Raw genomic sequence first — 18733 nt, 5'->3', positions numbered from 1 at the left:
AAAAACATCACTAGCTTATGTGTAGTGTCTTCACAAATCCATGTGTAGTGATTTACTATCCGATACATTAGAGCAACCAACCAATAGTGCCAACAAAAAGTTGCTCGAACATGTATGTGGTACCCCAGTGTTAAAAACTAGATTACCTTCATTGTCATGGTTACAATAACAAAAGAGGTTCAGGATAAAACTTTGAAAACTTGTTGGTTTAGATGAGAAGGGTGAGATTTCCCAATGCTTGGCTGGATCTGCATCAAGTGAGAAGGAGAATTATAATATGTGTTGTGCAGATGTGTGATGTGTGTGTGTGACATCTTACTAGAAGTGTGTCTCACAGTGGGTTTCTCTAAGTCATTTGATGAATGCATGATGCAGATGTGTGTTTGTGTGTGTGCATGGGGCAGGTGTGACCATGTGTTTGTGACTAATTGGGAATTGTGAGGTTCCAGTCTCCCGTTTCCATCTCCATGACAATCTTGTGTGGAATCCCTTCCAAACCTTGCGCTCTCCCTCCTCCTCCCTGCTCCCCTGGCTTCACTCTTTCAAAAACAACTGGCCAACACTCAGACTCTCAGCTTTTCTTCATCTGCCTGTTTTTTTCTGTGGCTGTAGGCAGACTGGAATGGCAGCAAAGTTTTTCATCTCTGTCTCATCAGAGTGCTCCTATAAGCCTATGTACACATGTTGCATTTCTGTGTGTCATATTAAACACGAAAAGGTAACAGGATATTGAGGTTCCTTCATTAGTGCCATCATCACAGAGCTATGCAAAACTTTCTTGATCCACTTGCTTGTGAAACTTGGGAGAATGGTGTAGTGAATCATTTTGAAGTGAATGACTGTGTCCATGTGACTGGAAACCTGTCCTTCATGAATTCTGCCTTTCATAGTCAACTGGAATAGACTCTAGTCCCCCTGTGACTGCCAAGAATAATGGATGGATGTATCTAGGCACCCCTCACCAATTTCCAGACAACACACCCATTAAGTCCACAAGCACTAGAGCTGTAGTCCATACCAAAAAAGTATAATTTTTTTTAAGTTCAGGTATATTACACAAATATACTTTATATAGTAAGTATACTGTCACACAAGTATGATGTCAGTGTACTAGTACATTTTTAAGAGTACCACTTCAAGACTAAATTGGCCTATATGACAATATCACCTGTGCCTCCTTGTTCTCCAGTGAATCTAGAACATTTTGATCTCCTTGATCACAGAGCTCTGGCAGAAACGCTTCTACAATTAAAATCTACATCATGCTGCCTTGATATTTTACCAACAAATTTTTTTAAAAATGTTTTTAACAGCTTAGCTCCAGATGTATTTCAGATTGTCAATAGTTCTCTTCAGTCAGGGGAGTTTCCCCAGGCCTTAAAAACTGCTGTTATAAAACCTCTTCTTAAAAAGCCTAATCTAGATGCTTCAGCAGTAAGTAACTAAAGGCCAATATCAAATTTTCCATTTTTGGAAAAATAATTGAAAAAGTAGTTTTTCAAAAAATTCACAGTTTTATTGTGCAAAACAATCTTTTTAATGCACTTCAGTCTGGATTTCACGCACACTACAGCACTGAGACTGCACTTATTAAAATTTTAAATGATTTACATTTGACTAATGATAAATCAAAAACCTCTGTTTTAGTACTACTGGATCTCAGTGCTGCATTTGATACAGTTGATCATGATGTGCTGCTTGATAGACTAGAAATGTGGGTGGGAGTTACTGGCACAGTGTTAAATTAGTTAAAATCTTACTTACAAGATAGAGACTATTTTGTCTCACTTGGTAATTACGAGTCTGAGAGAACAAAAATTAATTGTGGGGTTCCTCAAGGGTCTATTCTTGGACCTCTCTTATTTGATGCTGCCCCTTGCTCAGATTTTGGAATACTACCACATTGACTACCATACCTATGCAGATGACACCCAACTTTATATATCAGTATCATCTCATGATTATAGTCCTCTAATTTCATCATGTGAGTGTATTAATCAAGTCAAAGAATGGATGTGCCAGAATTTTCTCCAGCTCAATACAGACAAGACAGAAGTGATTGTTTTTGGCCCCAAAAATGAAAGGTCAAAGGTCATTGCTCAACTTGACTCCATGTCATTGAAAGCTACAAATCAAGCCAGAAACCTTGGTGTAATCATTGACTCAGACCTGAATTTTAACAACCACATAAAATCCATCACTAAATCTTCCTATTACCACCTGAAAAACATTGTTAGAATAAAAGGTTTTCTGTGTAAACAAGATGCAGAAAAACTTGTTCATGCATTTATCTTCAGTAGGTTAGATTATTGTAATGGCTTGTTTACAGGTCTTAGCAAAAAGTCAATCAGGCAGCTGCAGCTAATCGAGAATGCTGCTGCCAGAGTCCTTACAAATACCAGGAAACTGGACCATATCACACCAGTTCTCAGATCACTACACTGGCTTCCCGTTAGTCAAAGGATAGATTTTAAAACCTTATTGCTAGTTTATAAAGCACTAAATGGTTGTGGACCAAAATATATTCAAGATGTATTAGTTCTCTATGAGGTTTCCAGACCCCTCAGGTCATCTGGGACAGGTCTACTGTGTGTCCCCAGAACTAGAATCAAACAAAGTGAAGCAGCATTCAGTTACTATGCTCCTCACTTGTGGAACAAACTTCCTAAACACCTGAGGTCTGCTCAAACTGTCAGCTCATTCAAATCAGGACTATAAACACTGTTGTTTACTGCTGCCTTCAAATAATTGTTCATCCTTGTTTTCTTAATGTGCTTTTACATCTTATTTTAATTTACTTTATTTTATTTAAATTTATTTTATTTTAAATGTCTTTGTTTTTAAATGCTCTTTTCCATGCGTTTAATGTAATTATATGCCTTGTAAAGCACTTTGAATTGCGTAGTGTATGAATGGTGCTATACAAATAAATTTGCTTTGCTTTACTTTTAGTTTCAAAAAGTATACTTAAAGTAGTAAACTTGGTGTACACAAATAGTTTGTATATTTCATTTTGTATTGAAACTCTACTATGTATTAAACTAGGCACTTCTTATATAATTTTAGCCCACTTAGTTTCTGAAAGTATACTTTGAAGTATACTGCAGATAAACTTCTATATATGTACTATTTAGTTTGTTAGTTACATAACACTCATTTCCTTTATAAAAGCATATTTTAAGTATACTTCTTTAGATATGACTAGTAAACTTTAAGTCCAGAATTAATTTACCTCTAACTTGTATTTTGCAGTACAACTAACCTGTACTGTCCTGTGTTTTAACAGGCAAACACAAGTCCACTATACAGCAAAACACAAGAATGGTTGCACTTACAGTGTGCGACACTACTTAAATACAATATAGAATGAAATAATAACCACATAAACTGCTACAGACACACACAACAAATGCAGCATAGACTATGTGATCACAAACAATAATAGTGGTCAAACATAGTTTCCATTCTTGGGGCATACTGGGAATTCTCGCCAGTATAAGGTTCGCAACCTGTCAGGGCCTTTCTGTGTGGAGTTTGCATGTTTTCCCCGTGCTTGTGCGGGTTTACTCTGGGTACTCCGGTTTCCTTCCACATTAAGCAGGTATAGATAATGGATAGATGGATTTCTGCAAATTTTAAGTAAGCTTATAATGTATTGAATCACATCTGACAATCATGACAACTGAGTACAAAGTGAAGCTTAAAAATTGACCCTTTCTTGCAATGTAGACAAAATTTAAAACAATCATCTGTTCACTTGTTCCTTGGCTTGTTTACTAGATATCATTGAAGTCTCCTACCAGGTTGTTGAGGTATATAGCAAATAAACAAAAGTGACAGACTAGTGACTGAACTGTATATTTATAATTCAGACTTTGTCTTGACTTATAGTAATCTCAACCCGAAAACCAGAAACCACATCTGCGCAGCTTTCATACTAAGTTGCTGTGTTAAATTTTGAAGGTAATCACAGCCATCAAGGTGAAAGTCATATCACTCCAATGTGTGGTGCTTTAAATTGTACTGTGCCATAATGAGAGGTGTTTCTTAGGCTTTCTCTGCCCTGTTTTTCTGTATATCACCAAGATTTGGACTGATTGCATTGTATTTAGCATGTTTCCATCACAGTATTTGCTATAAATAATATGCTACACATGTTTCAGATATTTTGTCCTCCTGTATTGTATAAACAGAGAGGGTATATCTGTTTGCTGTGGAAGCATGCACAGACAATGCTTGATTTAAGTGTAAATTTACAAAATCCCCCCCTGTCCGGAGCTTTGTTTTTTGGGGCTAATGTTTCTACATGTGATTTCTCTGTAATATCTGTGGGTACAATAACAGCTTGTCAAATTATTTTATTACACTGGAAGACACCAAATGTTCTATGGGCAAAGGAATGGGCCAGCACTATGGCTGAAATCGCGTCTTATTACAGTATGCTAAGCAGATTAAATGACAGGGCAGGTTTTGGGATCACATAAAGGTGGAGAATCTACCCAATTAAACAATTCGCATGCTGCTCTTTTGCCAGTGGGATCCTGTAGCATTATAATATTATCTAACATGGCTTCATTATTATTATTATTATTATTATAAGTTTACTTCCTTTTTGGCTGTTACCTTGTTCATGTTTCCTGCAATCTGTTTCCATGTAATGAGTAATCCAGTATTTTATTTTATTTCTTTTTCTTGATGTACCATGTGCCAAACTGTGGAAAAACAAAAAGTTGATAAAAAAAAGTAAATTTGCAGTACCTGATGAAAAATGGCTGGGAGGTTGCATTAGTTGACAGAGTGAAGAACAGATGGTGGTTGAGGAGCCAGAGGAGAATGGTCTCTTGTTCTGGGTCTCCAAGAACAGTAGCACTGGGTGTAAGAACATCTGTACCTATATGACCTGCAGTATCTCCCATAACTCTATAACATAAAAGGAAATGACAAATCACCAAGTTATATGTGTCTGAATGGATCATGGGACTACAGTTGCAAATTAGCTCAGGGATAATCCCAGCACACTTGCACTCATATTGCTTAATGTCTATTATTGATTAATGTGTACACTTCATTTATAGAATAATGATGAGTGGTATAATCTACCTGAGGTCAACAATGGCTCTGATAAACATTGTGTATATTGTGTCTGCTGTTTGTCAATCAGCAGACAAAAACAATGACCAACCAGAGAACATGGTCTTATTTAGTGTTTTTTCCTGCACCCAAGTGACTAAAAATGTTGAATGCATCTTTAACCTAATTATGCCATATCTCCTGCTAACTTAAAAGCAGACTCAGTCAGCATGTCAGAGCATCAAGTCACATGACTTCTTTTAGTGTTAAAAAGCTTTGACCATGACATTTCCATTATAGGTTTTTATTCACAGTGCCCACCAAATAATGAGAGGATTCAAATGTTATGGAACTCAGCGAGGTAAAAGAGCGGCTTGATGGAAAGAAGGGGAAATCTGAATGAACAGAAATTGAGTGGATGAAATAAGAAGAAGTAAGGAGGGCAGCAGAGTGGGGGCAGGGTGCAGATTATAGGGTGAGAAAGAAGCAGTGAAGACAGGCAAATGAAAGCCACAAAATGAAGGAAGAAAGGGAGTTTGAGATGGCGAGAGAGTACAAGGGAGGAGGAGGAGGGACGAAAGGATGAAGGGATAGATGATGAAGGGGTGGGGTGTGAGGATTGTGAGGATTGGGTGGTTTTGGGTGACAGGCCTCATTGAATAGACTTCTATTCTCCCCTCTGCTGGCTTCTCTTCTCATGCAAAACAGGCCTGTTCAGCCTCCCAGCCATCCGTCACAGAACAGAAAGACCATGGCAGGCCCTTTACGAGTCTCACACTTGCATAATCCCCCCCCCCAAACCACCCCACCATTTCTCAACCCTACAATCCAGCAACCAACAGGGGGTGGAGAGGGTAACAGGAGTGTGTATGTGTGCTGGGCAGCTGGGGGATGGTCATGGGCATGGGTATCTTTGCCACAGCGAAAGTGCCTTTGGAAGAAAGGCCACCTAGTCTGAGAGCAGGACAACAAAAATGTTTTGAAGCTGGACAGACCTCATATTGGGACAGCAGGCAGAGATTAGGAGGGGTTAACCAGCCCAGGATGCGACATGTGTTTATGTGTGTGTATGTGTGTAAGTGAGTGTATTTGTGTGTATGGGAAGTAGGGCGGGGGCCATTAAAAGTTTAAGCTGCAGTTACAAGTCAGTGACAGCTGGGGCACTTATTCACTTATTTTATGTGTGGCATTCATACATACCAGTGCAGGGCTCATATTCATATTTACTGTGCTGTGTGTGACAAGTGTGACAATGCTCTGTGTATGCTGCACATATGTTACACATAGAAGAGGAGGAGAGTAGTATACATTGTGAAGACCAGACCAAGGTTTATCCTAAGTAAGGACAATTTGGCTGGTCCACACTTCACTTCAAAAGGTTCTTTGAGGGTTAAGATTAGTTAAGGATTAGGGAAGGTTTAGGTATTTAATTGAATGAAGACCATTTTAATCCTACAGATGAATTGTATATGAATTAGACTTATCAGGTATCTCTGTTCAGTCATAGAGCTGCCAACTAGCCAGCTAAAAATATATTAGATTCTTCTTAGCAAAGCTTTTCTGTTTGTTGTGATCACATTCATCAGAATCAGAATCAGAATAAGTTTTATTGCCAGGTACAGCAAAGAACACTTTACAGTACTAGGAATTTGTGTTGGTGTCTGGTGCAAACATATACAGATATGAAGTATGTATACAATTTTAAAATAAACTACAATAAAATCAAATAAAATAAATACTAAAATACTGCTATACACAGAAAAGTTAATAAAATCCTTCCCATTATTGCCATAGAGTTGTGTTTTAGGAAACTTGGGACCAATTTAAAAGGGATTTGGACTCTATAACCATTCCTGTGGAAAATCAATGAACATTAAGCATGACATCCCAGTGTGAAAAAACAAACATGACTGTAAATGTATCTGATCACAGCCAGGTACATGAAGGGACAGGTCCCTAATTAGTTTTTAACTCATGTGCATCCAAAAACCAAAACTGATTGGATGCTCAAACGTTTCTGAGTTTATCACTACAGGGTTTTGTTCAAATGGCAACAAAATCTAAATGGGAACTGGAATAGTGTGCTGAAGTCATGAATTTTTTTTGATGACATGAAATAACTGAAGGAGACACGCCATTTGCATAAGATGATGAAGAATAATACTGAAACAAGGCTGAGAGAAGACAATAGTGATTCCACAGACTACTTGAACAAATAGATGATATTAAATGTAAAGTTATTCGGATTTACATCAAAATGCTGGGCGAAAAGTCAGAGGGAAATAGGTTGTTAATCAGTTTGTACTGGGTCAACTGTGAATCAGTTTGAAACACAAAGAGAAGACAAGATAACTTAACAACCCTGCCATAGGGTGGAAAGAACAATGTCTCCCTCTACAGGACTACTGGTGTTTTTAAATTGTAAGTATTGAGTCATGGGTAATTCTCATGACCTTACTTTTAGTCTCCTCACTCCTTGGGTGACCTGCAAATCACAGAAACACTGGGCCCTTAGGCACACACATGTAAAAGGCCCCTATATCTCTTGCACTTATATGAAGAACCACATGACTAATAGTCAGTTTGTGTCTTCTTGTGGTTGCTTTATGTCTATAGTGATGTCTTTTTTAGCCATTTTATGCCCACTTGGGCTTGTTTTGCATATCTTTATAGTCATTTTGCACCAGTGTTGACTTGTTTTGTATCTATTTTTTTGTGGTTTTTCATATTCATATTGATCATCATTTTGCCATGTTTGGAGTTGTTTTCACACTCTTCATTTACTGTTTGTTTTTAGTGGTGTTGAATCTCTTCCCCTCACGGTTCTTGTCTACTGGCTCCTGGGCCCGTGCCCGTTCAGCAATCTATCCGTGCTGGAAATCATTTGTTCTTCACCATCAAGAATAATAAACCAGTCCAGTGTGTAACAATCCAGTCCACTACCATCACTTCTCAACTGAGACAAAGTTTAGATTTTATTCGTACTCTGAATCATTAGTTTTTTGCAATGATCCTGATAACATTAAGTCTAATTAAAAATAGAACATAAAGCTTTCATCATTCATTAGAAAGATTCTTTTAATTTATGCTCATCTTCCTGATTGATCCACTATCATGGATAATCTTATAGTCACAAAGGAGGAGTCTTGTCTATCAGCAGTAAAAAGATTAGTTTTGACATAAATTGTCAACATATTTTCCACTTTCCCTAAAACATATACAATATGATAGTAAATAATTTCTGTATGATAAGGTGGATAATTTTATAATGACTAGAACCAGAATATAAATGCTGATGCAAAACAATTTAAAAAAAGCTTATTTTTTAGGCCTGATAATCTTTGAATGAACCATTTCAACAAATGCACCCCATTTTCACAGTTTGTGTATATTGTAGCAAGTTGTTATGAGGCATGCAACTCTATCAGAGCTCATAAATTAAACATAAAATGAGCTGCAATTAACCTAATCATACAAAAAATATGCAATCATAAGAATTTATTAGGAAGACAAGACAGTGGCTCTTACTCTGGCTGTTAATTTGTTATAATTCCTAGCTTTGGTTATGTTTTATATAGAGACATATTTGACTTTGATTTCATGTACAAATGTATTGTCTCTAGCATTCTGCCAGTCATGGCCAAACTTCATATCAAATCTGGACCATACAAATTAAAGCCCTATGGAAGAGATCAATTTCCCAAATCCTGAAAGATATTTATGCTTGCAGAACATTTACACTGCATGCAAACTTTGCTTCCATTTTGGATGCAACACCAAACTACTTTGGCACTGTATATGCACAGATTGTGGTCACCTTTCCAAATAATCAAGGTGTACATGTGGCTAATTAGACATGACTCCAATATATAATCAAATATTTATTGTACAATGTTACAGTGTTCTAATGAACAGGCTGAAGAATGCTACCACCACTCTCTGAAGCAGCACAAGAGAAAAAAAAAAAACAGAAATTGGGAATAAATAGCCTTACTTTGCTGTGAGTACTTATTTGTCAGTGTAGGTAGTGCATCGCAACTACAGCATGTTTCCAAAAGGTTCCACAAGACTGCCGGATTTACTTTCCCACACTGCATTTGACCATAAATGCTTTTATGCTATCTAAAAATGCAGAGCCAAGTTTACACTGTTAAAGGAGTAACCTTTATTTAATTTTTTTTAAAGACCATTAAAATAAATAATATACAGAATCCAATGTAAAAAACCTGATACGCCGCTTCTGCCTGAAAAAGGTTAACAATTCCATAAATTCAATTTAAAAAAAAAAAAAAGAGCACTGACCACATACCCCAAAACACAGTGGCTCTTCTAAACCAGACATCACACCTCTTGATCACAGGTATCTTAAAAGTTAGGACTTGGTAAGAGACGACAATTTTATTTCTGGGTGTGAGGAATGGAAGTTAATCTCATATGTATTCAATCATCTGGTTTGGTCCTTCCAGGTCAACTGTCTTCTCCCCCTCTGACATTTTGATGAGGTAGGTTACAAAAAAAAAAAAAAAAAAAAAAATCCAATATTTTTTCAAAATGAAATTTAAGAATGTTGAAATTCCACCCAGTCTAAAGAACTCACCATTGTGTTTTTGTCTCCAAACACCTGTGACCACCACTCAGTCTTAAACCGAATGCTACTGGACAGATGTCTGTACAAGTCAAACAGTTTGTGTGTACAAAAAAAAAAAAAAAAAACACTACATGGATCAATGTGGTAAACAACTCATACATGATGGATTTTACTATAGTTTTTTTTTTTTTTTTTATTGAAGACGTCCTGTGTGCTCTAGCCCTGAAAGATCTGTTCTTACATGATCATGATATATGTTTAAAGGCAGTTTTGAAGTACACTGAAGGTTACTGAAATACTGATGTGGTCAAATGCAGCATTTCTCATTGCATTTAGATCATTGTGCCAAATACACTGAACTGCAAATCATCAACGTGGAAATTCAAATCAATGCTTTAAGAAAAATTTAGGTGACAGTTCTATGGCAAGCAGGTCAGTAATTCACCCTTCCAAGGTTGCCAAAAACAATTTCAAAATTAGACAAGAATAATGGTGGCATTTCTACCTTTTCTTAGACTGTAGGGTAAAAGATGTGGTTCAGACCATATAAAGAAACAAGGTATGACTTCTAAAATAAGGAGTAAAGGCTGGACAATGGGGTCAAATCTCCTAGATAAGGTCAGCCACATTCATTGGCATCTCCTCAATGGTGGTGTTGTAGAATGTCTCAATGTCCCTCAGGGTTCGCTTGTCATCCTCAGTCACCATATTGATGGCTACCCCCTTTCTGCCAAAACGACCACCCCGACCAATCCTGTCAGAAAAAAAAAGAATTACTTTCACAGAGCAAAGAACTCTACAGTCAAAGCAAAGTTGGTCATATACTTAACACTGCATTAGAACCTTTGAATTTCAATTGAACTACACTGAATGACAACCATGGAAACAAAACTAACTGAATCACATATGAAAAAATTAAATAAGCACTTCGCTAGCATGTACAGTTCAAGCCAATTTTGCACTTTACACCTATAGCTGTGTTTTTACCTGTGGATGTAGTTTTCTCTATTGGTTGGTAAGTCATAGTTGATGACTAGGGACACCTGCTGGACATCAATACCTCTGGCCTGAGGAGTAACAATGACTTAGTTAGCACAGGCATTTGTATCCTAAAGCACAAGAGGTGACATGATTAAGGTCTGCCACTTCCTGTTTGAGCCAAACACCCAAGATGCCAGTGTTATTGGGTGACCATGGCCAAAACTCATTGGAACCAATAGTGAGTTCTATATAAAATATGTATAAATGGAAAATATTCTGAGAATTTAATGTAATCTGCCAATTAGTTGTGAGTCAAGGACTTAAACCCTGCCACAGTGGAGGGCAGATAGGTTTCTCTACCAAGGAACATTCAATCCTTCACCAACACAGCAGATGGGAGGAGAGGGATCCTTGGACATTCAGCACACCCCATATTTGATTTGAAGTTGCCTGGGTTGAACAGAGCCAAGAGTGGGTGACTGGTTAAGGAGGAAAAAAAAAAAAAAAAAAAAAAAAAAAAAAACAAAAAACACTTCACAACAAAAACACTACCATCAGCAACCAATGCACTGTTAGAACCTCCCATCTGTCTCTGAAGGCAACATAGAAAGACTGTACATACCAGCAGGTCAGTGGTTATAAGAACTCGACTGGAGCCAGAGCGGAACTCTCTCATGATCAAGTCTCTCTCTTTCTGGTCCATGTCACCATGCTGAAAGGCAAGTTTGGAGGAGGCAAGTGGAAACAAGGTAGAGTGAACAAATGTACAACCAGGACTGTATTACTACAGTGCAAGAATCAATTCTCCAATCTTTAACAGGTTTTATGTGGATATTTGCTTTTAAATCTAATGTGAGGTTTCTGTAATTTTACATTTACACTTTTAATATGCATATTTATTTAGATTACAATACTGATCAATGGGGCTACCAAAAAAATCTGTACCAATACATTTTGTCATACCAATCTGGAATTATAGTATCCCACTAGTGTACCACAAAGAACCTAATAGCCATTTTAACAGTTTAATAAGTAGAAATAGTCCAGCTTCTTACAAGAGCAGACACAGTGAAGTCTCTGGCATGCATCTTCTCAGTGAGCCAGTCTACTTTCCTCCTTGTATTGATGAAGATCACAGCTTGTGTGATGGTCAGGGTTTCATAAAGGTCACAGAGTGTGTCCAGCTTCCACTCCTGAGAAACACCACCGAGCCAGATACTGTCATCTTGATCAAGCTCTATTTCTGTACACAGCATGTTCCACAAAATTTCTGTACACTACAAGTTTCATCAGGTACACTGACCTAAAACTAATGCAGTCTAATACAGAGGTTTGACAATAAATTCTCCTTCACAAACATTTATAATAGTGTTACTTAATCTGAATCTGTATGATCATTTTGTTTAAGCAGTGTAGTTATCTTACAAACCTAGTTTGCTGAATAAACATACTGCTAGGTGCTCCCCACCTCTTTCTCCACATTGATGTAGAATTGGCGGATGCCCTCAAGGGTCAGCTCCTCCTTCTTTACCAGGATTCGAACAGGCTCGCGCATGAACTTCTTTGTGACCTCCAAAACATCGGCTGGCATGGTGGCCGACAGCAGGACAACCTAGAGAAACCAAACCAGGGAGGACTAGTTAAAACCAGACCTGACAAATGGTTTGTCAACATTTCTTGCAGTCCTAAATTATGATGCATTTTTCATCCCCCAGTGCTGGTAGCTTGATAACTGCAACTCATAAGGACTAGAAAAACTTTCCATATGCCTGCAGAATTCAGCTTAGCTGAAAGCAGTTCCAAAATTTGTCTCAGTAAATCATTCTTCGTTGCAGTTCTTACCTGTGTGTTGCTCGACAGTTTCTGAAAGATCTCGTAGATCTGATCCTTGAACCCCCGACTCAGCATCTCGTCAGCTTCATCAAGGACAAACATTTTGATGTACTTGGAAGCTTTAAAAAAAAAAAAAAAAAAAAAATTGGGTGGGGAGTTTGTCTTCATGTAGTAATGCTTTCATGGTTGGAAATAAATGGTGAGGAATTCACTGTTACTCCATCAAAAACATCCATAAATGACATTTCAGTAGAGAATACCCAAGCTGACTTGAAAGTTAAAGAAAATGGGGATACAAACCCCCATCTGATGTTGGAAGGGTGAGTGGGGAAAGCACTTCTGACAAAGTTAAGAATATAAACCCCACTTCAGTATTTGTGCTTTTTAAGTCATTCTCTCAAACATATTCTTCTGATGAGACCAAACTGTCAAACACTAGCCAATGGCACAAATGCTTTTAGAAATGTGATGGCTGCTGTACTCAGTAGTGATGTATGATCATGCCTCTGGATCCCTGCTGTGTTTAGGACTCAAGCCAACAGAACGCCAGTGAGATCAAAAACAAACCAGTGGTGTACAGAGTCAGCTGACACGCATGGGTTTCATCATTATACAGCAGTATGTCACAGTAGCACCAGTGAACTGACCACAAGGAAGTGCACTAAAATAGAGTGGTTTTATGGAATGACAAACTATCAAATTTTAAGTTAACCTTCCAGGTCCTGTCTCCCACATCCACCTGCAGCCAGCAACTGCATAAATGGACAATTCTGAATATATAACTCCATGTTGAATTTATATGTTTGACAGCAATTCTGGAAACTGTTTAAATTAAAACTTATTCATTACCGTTTAATCCCGGCTGTACTTACAGAGGTTTCTGCGGGTTAACATGTCAAAGACACGGCCAGGGGTTCCCACAACAATGTGAGGGGCTTCAGCCTGAAGCTTCTGGACCTCACTGCGGATGTTGGTCCCTCCAATACAGGCATAGCAACTGGCTCCCATGTAGTCACCCAGGGCCAGCACCACTTTCTGGATCTAAATTATAAAGGAGGAGAGAAAAAAAAAAAAAAAAAAAAAAAAAAAAAATGTGTTGATTGTGTTAAAAACCTCAAACAAGGCATGTTGCAAAGATTATGTAAACAGTCACCTACATCAACTGTAAACACTTGCATTAAATGAACTTCCTCTCAAAAGGTGCTGTATTCAGAAGCAGTGATTTATGATCATGCCTCTGGATAACTGCTATGTTCAGGACTCAAGCCAGCAGAACACCAGCCAGAGCAGAAACACACCAGGAGTATACAGAGTCAGTTGACACGCATGCGTTTCATCACTATACAGCAGTTCTGACTGAATGCAGCTTCAAAGATGTATTAGTGTTCAGATGTGTCACACTGCTTAAGCAGAGAAAAGTTGGTGTCCCAGCTAAGAAATGTAACTACACTGACTTTATAACCATCTCCTTCCAATGTCATTGTGCATTATGCAATTAAATACCCAATGTATACAAGCTTGGCAGAAATGTGCACTTACACTGTTCTATACAATAAACAGCAACTACAGAACTTAAACAGCAGTGTGTTGTGTAATTACTAAGCTCCTGAAGTCTATAACCACCATCTAAATCCACATTAACTTAATCATAAACAGAGCTCAATGCTTTAAATACACAAGACTTTGTATACAAAACATTGATCAATTTTGTCAATTCGTGATATACAAGGACATGTATAAAGACCTTCAAAATAAAGTAGATGAAAATACCATTTTAGCACAAACCCACCTGCTGAGCCAACTCCCTGGTAGGAGCCAGGACCAGAGCTTGAGTGGCTTTTAGCTCCACATCAATCTGCTGGAGAATGGAAATAGCAAAGGTGGCAGTCTTCCCAGTGCCAGACTGGGCCTGAGCAATCACATCATAACCTTCAAAAAACAAAATACAGCAAATTGACTCAGATTCAACACAGAAAAAGAAAATTAAACCACAAAATATTTACATTGGCTTGTTACAACTTTCCCTACAGTGCAACCATGCTAATTCTATCCAGGGTCTACACTTTCAAATTCAACATATGTCCAGTAGGTTAGGTAGAGATGGAGGTGAGTTTATGTGCAAGGTGACCAGTGTTTCAATCCCTCAATTGATAAGCTATATGGGTGGTGTCAACTTTAATTTAAACTAGGACAAAGATGCTTAGGAGCCTCCAGAGCCCAAAACATTATGGAAAATAAGACAGCAGAGGCACTGACGAGAGAAAGCAAATAAAGAACTAGTTGAACAGCTTTGAGCTAGCACCATAAACCCACAAGTATATGCGGACTGGCTAATAAACATTTTGGATTTGTAAGTGGATCTTGTGTCAACATGCCGCTTGTTACATAGTGGGAGGGGTTGGGGAAAATCTTGAATAGCGTGCAGGAGACATGTCATCAGCTGATAGTGTTTATTTGAGACAAGAACCTTTGACATTAGGCAATATAAGGCAGCTTCTTTTGAGGTACCTTCTCAAACCCCATTTAGAACCCTCTACAAAAACTGACATTGGATTGTTTTAAAATCACCCCAGGCTAAGATAATGCAATAACAGGTCTTAGAACCACCATATAAACCCCACACAAAGTAACAGAAACAGGTTCAACTCATCTGTTATGAATAGCTGTTGTACTCGTTTACCCAACCTAACAGCTCAACTGTCGCTCATGCCCTAAATCATGATCATTTAACACAATTACTTACATTGATTATTGCATAGATATTACACAACTTCTGACAGCATAGGCTGAGTGAGTTTAGGTTTGGGAGGGGTGAAAATGTGTGTAATCAAGCAAAACTAGCAAAATGGAATGTGGGGGAAAATATAAACATATCTCCCACCACATTCCATTTTGCTTGTAATCAGATGTATATAGGATGTGCAAGACTAGCAAAAGCACATCAATTCTTTGCTCACCAACCACTGTTCTGGAAGCAACTGGTGTATGCTTCCCATTTCTGATGCATGTTCAGTGCCACACCTTGACTACTAGAATACTTGCTGGACAACACAGACTAGTGTATATAAGCCAAGTCATCATAAATGGTTGAATTAATGTCAATATACTAGGCTCTCTGTCCTTCATATAGCTTACAAATATTTTCTTGTACCTCAAAAGATAAGATGCTGGGTTTATAATTTGATGAGAAGGTAATGATGGCATTTTTATTGGCTCATTATACACAGCAAAATGGCAGGCAGCAAACCTTTACATACCAAGTTGCCTCAAAATCAAGCTACAAAATTAAAGGGAGGTGACAAATCAAGAACAAGGTAACATGTTTCTGATTGTTGCCAAATATGGGCAAAGCCCACTAAAGTATGTTAGCAGGATTTTGTAAATGAACTATAAATATTTCTTTGCCTGTTAATTTAACATCAGAGAGAAAGGATGAGATACATATACACACACACACAAAGAAGTTAAGAGATTTCATAATAGGGGTATGCCTTACTGACCCTTGATACAAGGGAGAATGGCTCTCTGCTGGATAGCAGAAGGCTTCTCAAAACCATAGGCATAAATTCCCCTGAGCAGAGCCTCCCGTAGGTTCATCTCATCAAAACTGTCCACGATCTGGTTCCAGTTGCTCTACAGAAGTAAGAAAAACAAAGGCAAAAATAAATAAATCAGACATCTCAAGATTTATATAATTACACTTAGGAATGCTGTAATGTTTGACACATTCACAGTACTGAATCTTCAACTTTATCTGAATGTCATGCAACTACATGGTGGGTGATAGGGAGGTTTACACCATCTTACCACAGACACAGGGGACTCACCTCAATGATCCCATCTGGCTCCATGCCCTCTGGGCCATTGTCTCTGAGAAGGACCAAACAAAGAAGTCATTTGTATTACACACTGCAATTCTTCTGCACACTTCAGAACATACTTTAATATCCCAAAAGAAATCAAAGAGGAAGAAAATCCACCATGTCAACTTTAGTGACTGGCATTTCCAATGCAAGGCCTGCTGTCCATACGGAACTGCTAGAAGCAGGATTTAAAAAGGACAAAAAAAAAACAAAACAAAAAAACTACCATAACTAAAGTTACTGCCATATTGTAATGGCTGGGGGCTGGATTAATAAAAACTGAATATTTAACTGCAGATCTGCATTCCAGTAGGTGAAATTTACTCTATTCTTACTCATTTAAAAACGAGCTCAACCGATAAGTTAATGATGTCCACTACCCCTAAACATGGTACTTTCCCTTATGGGCCGCAAGGCTGACTATTCTGTTCGCTGTTTCTTCCTCGTACATTTAAGTTAACGCCTTTTTCAGGAGTCCGCCATTTTTCCTACATACATTCAAGATGGTCGTTTTTCCAGACAGTGGAAGAGCGAGTGGGTCAGTAGCGGCGGGCAGGTTACAGACCATGTACAAAATGGGACTTTTAGTTGTACCAGCGGGGAAGGCTGGATAATAAGATACGGCCACGCGGTGAAATGTGGGACCAACAAACAAGAAACGCGTACCTGGATGTAGCCAACAGTTAGCCCCGGCCCGCTAAAGTTACGGCCCCCGCAACGGGCCTGGCTTGTCGTTATGTGGCCTTCCATTAGGCCCTTTAGGTCGGCGTAGTCCATTTACAATAGCACACACCGACACGCAGAGTTTGTTTCTCGAACCTAACGTTCAGTTCGCCAGCTACTAAGTAAGAGAGCCACAGCCGGTCAGGGCCCAAACCACCGGCATTGTCCACAGTACTACCGCGACCATGTGCGTCCATAGTAGAAAGAAGAACAGATATCTCTGCGTTTACATAGCCAACGTCGAAAAACATCATCCACTGTGTGATAAATACAGTTCCACGTCTGCCATACACCTTTATGTAAGGGTTGGTCTAATAACATCAAAAGCACATGGCACAGAAATCGTTAAGGCCTAGATCGTGCTCCTTCACGTGCTACTCACAGCGCCGGCTGCCATTTCAATTCACTCTGTCCAGCAGCACCGGCGATCGCCATTATTCGTTTCCTCAAACGAACAGGTTGCCTATAATTTAGGTAACCCTAGCCCACCATAAATGCCCAAACCCTGACATAAGTGTTCACAGTAATGGTTTATGGAATGTAACTTAAATGCCTGTGGTCTCCGCCGCACGCGGGCCTTAGCGTTAACTCTTAATTCAGCACAGAAAGACCAGGATGCTTTACTCAGTGCGTTTATCATGAACATCAATCAATACCAATGAATAAAAATACCGACATAAACAAAAACACCGCATAGGACAATTTAAAAATATATTTAAAAAAAAATCCCTTACCTATTATCATACTCAGCCGACATTATTCCAAAGAAAGAAACTGCGGCAGAAATGTCTTATATACGTTGCAACACACAAAGACGCTTTCTCATTGCAACAAATCGCCGTCATTTAGCTGATGTCCCACCCACACTGACTTATTATTGGTCAATTTATATGTCATATGAAAGTGGGCGGGTCATATCATTTATAGTGGGCGTGGTATTTCTGTTAGCACGCCAGAGGGGCGGGCTTTGCAGTTTCATAAGCGACACATATCCCAGATCATATCGTTTCAGCCATTTGTGAATGTGAATGAAAGGCCGATACCTTGGCTACAAATGCTTTTCTATTGTTTCTGAACCATGTTCTTTGGCTTTAATTCGCAGGTCAAACAACGGAATAGTGCAGCAGTGACACATCTCATGATAATGCAAACTGTTGATGAGTCACACCGTGGTCTGCCCAAACACAACTCACGAGAATAACTCGGAAATTTACTTTTACGTAAGCTACTCTAGAGAACATTGCCCAAGCTGAAAGACATAGAGCTCTGAATAATTTTTTAAGTATTTCTTTCTGAAATTCACGTTAGCATGCAAAAAGTTTTGCGTTACCTCACATTACGTTTTTCATCTCGTCATTTTATTTTGCATTCCCTTAGATTCAAAGAGGACCTGTAGTCTGACATAACAGCTGAGCTGTTTATTACAGAACAACATTTAAGTGAATAATGCCACAGAAAGATGGCAGTGCCCCATCAGGTTTAAATCATTTGAAAATATGCATAGTATGATAAAAGGGGACTGCATTAAATAGATACAGGTGTGTGTGTGTGTGTGTGTGTGTGTGTGAATTGATATGTTTGTGCTCACTGAGTGTACTCCAGCTATTGTGATCTTCATGCATGGTAATGGCATGGCTGATGGTAACATTAATATCTGATATGAGCACAGCATATT

The 18733-nt window shown here is 38.5% G+C and overlaps 1 protein-coding gene and 2 non-coding genes across 3 annotated transcripts; all 3 read right to left on the bottom strand.

Moving 5' to 3' along the window:
- Positions 1-9215: 9215 nt before the first annotated feature.
- eif4a1a (eukaryotic translation initiation factor 4A1A) lies at positions 9216-17910 on the bottom strand. The gene is made up of 11 exons (XM_026333245.1): positions 17793-17910; positions 16300-16342; positions 15973-16105; positions 14262-14401; positions 13345-13513; positions 12482-12591; positions 12108-12251; positions 11695-11832; positions 11262-11351; positions 10646-10725; positions 9216-10412 (listed from the first exon to the last, which is right to left on the bottom strand). The coding sequence occupies exons 1-11, from the start codon at positions 17813-17815 to the stop codon at positions 10268-10270; spliced, it is 1215 nt and encodes a 404-aa protein (XP_026189030.1). The 5' UTR covers positions 17816-17910; the 3' UTR covers positions 9216-10267.
- LOC113125773 (small nucleolar RNA SNORD10) lies at positions 12950-13086 on the bottom strand. The gene has a single exon (XR_003295189.1). It is a non-coding gene; the product is annotated as a small nucleolar RNA SNORD10 (small nucleolar RNA).
- Positions 13678-13817, bottom strand: LOC113125772 (small nucleolar RNA SNORD10). The gene has a single exon (XR_003295188.1). It is a non-coding gene; the product is annotated as a small nucleolar RNA SNORD10 (small nucleolar RNA).
- Positions 17911-18733: the final 823 nt, after the last annotated feature.

This window comes from Mastacembelus armatus, chromosome 18, assembly GCF_900324485.2.
Source record: "Mastacembelus armatus chromosome 18, fMasArm1.2, whole genome shotgun sequence".
NCBI classification, from domain to species: Eukaryota; Metazoa; Chordata; class Actinopteri; order Synbranchiformes; family Mastacembelidae; genus Mastacembelus; species Mastacembelus armatus.
Note: the sequence above shows the minus strand (reverse complement) of the source record. Positions and strands in the feature narration are given on the sequence as shown.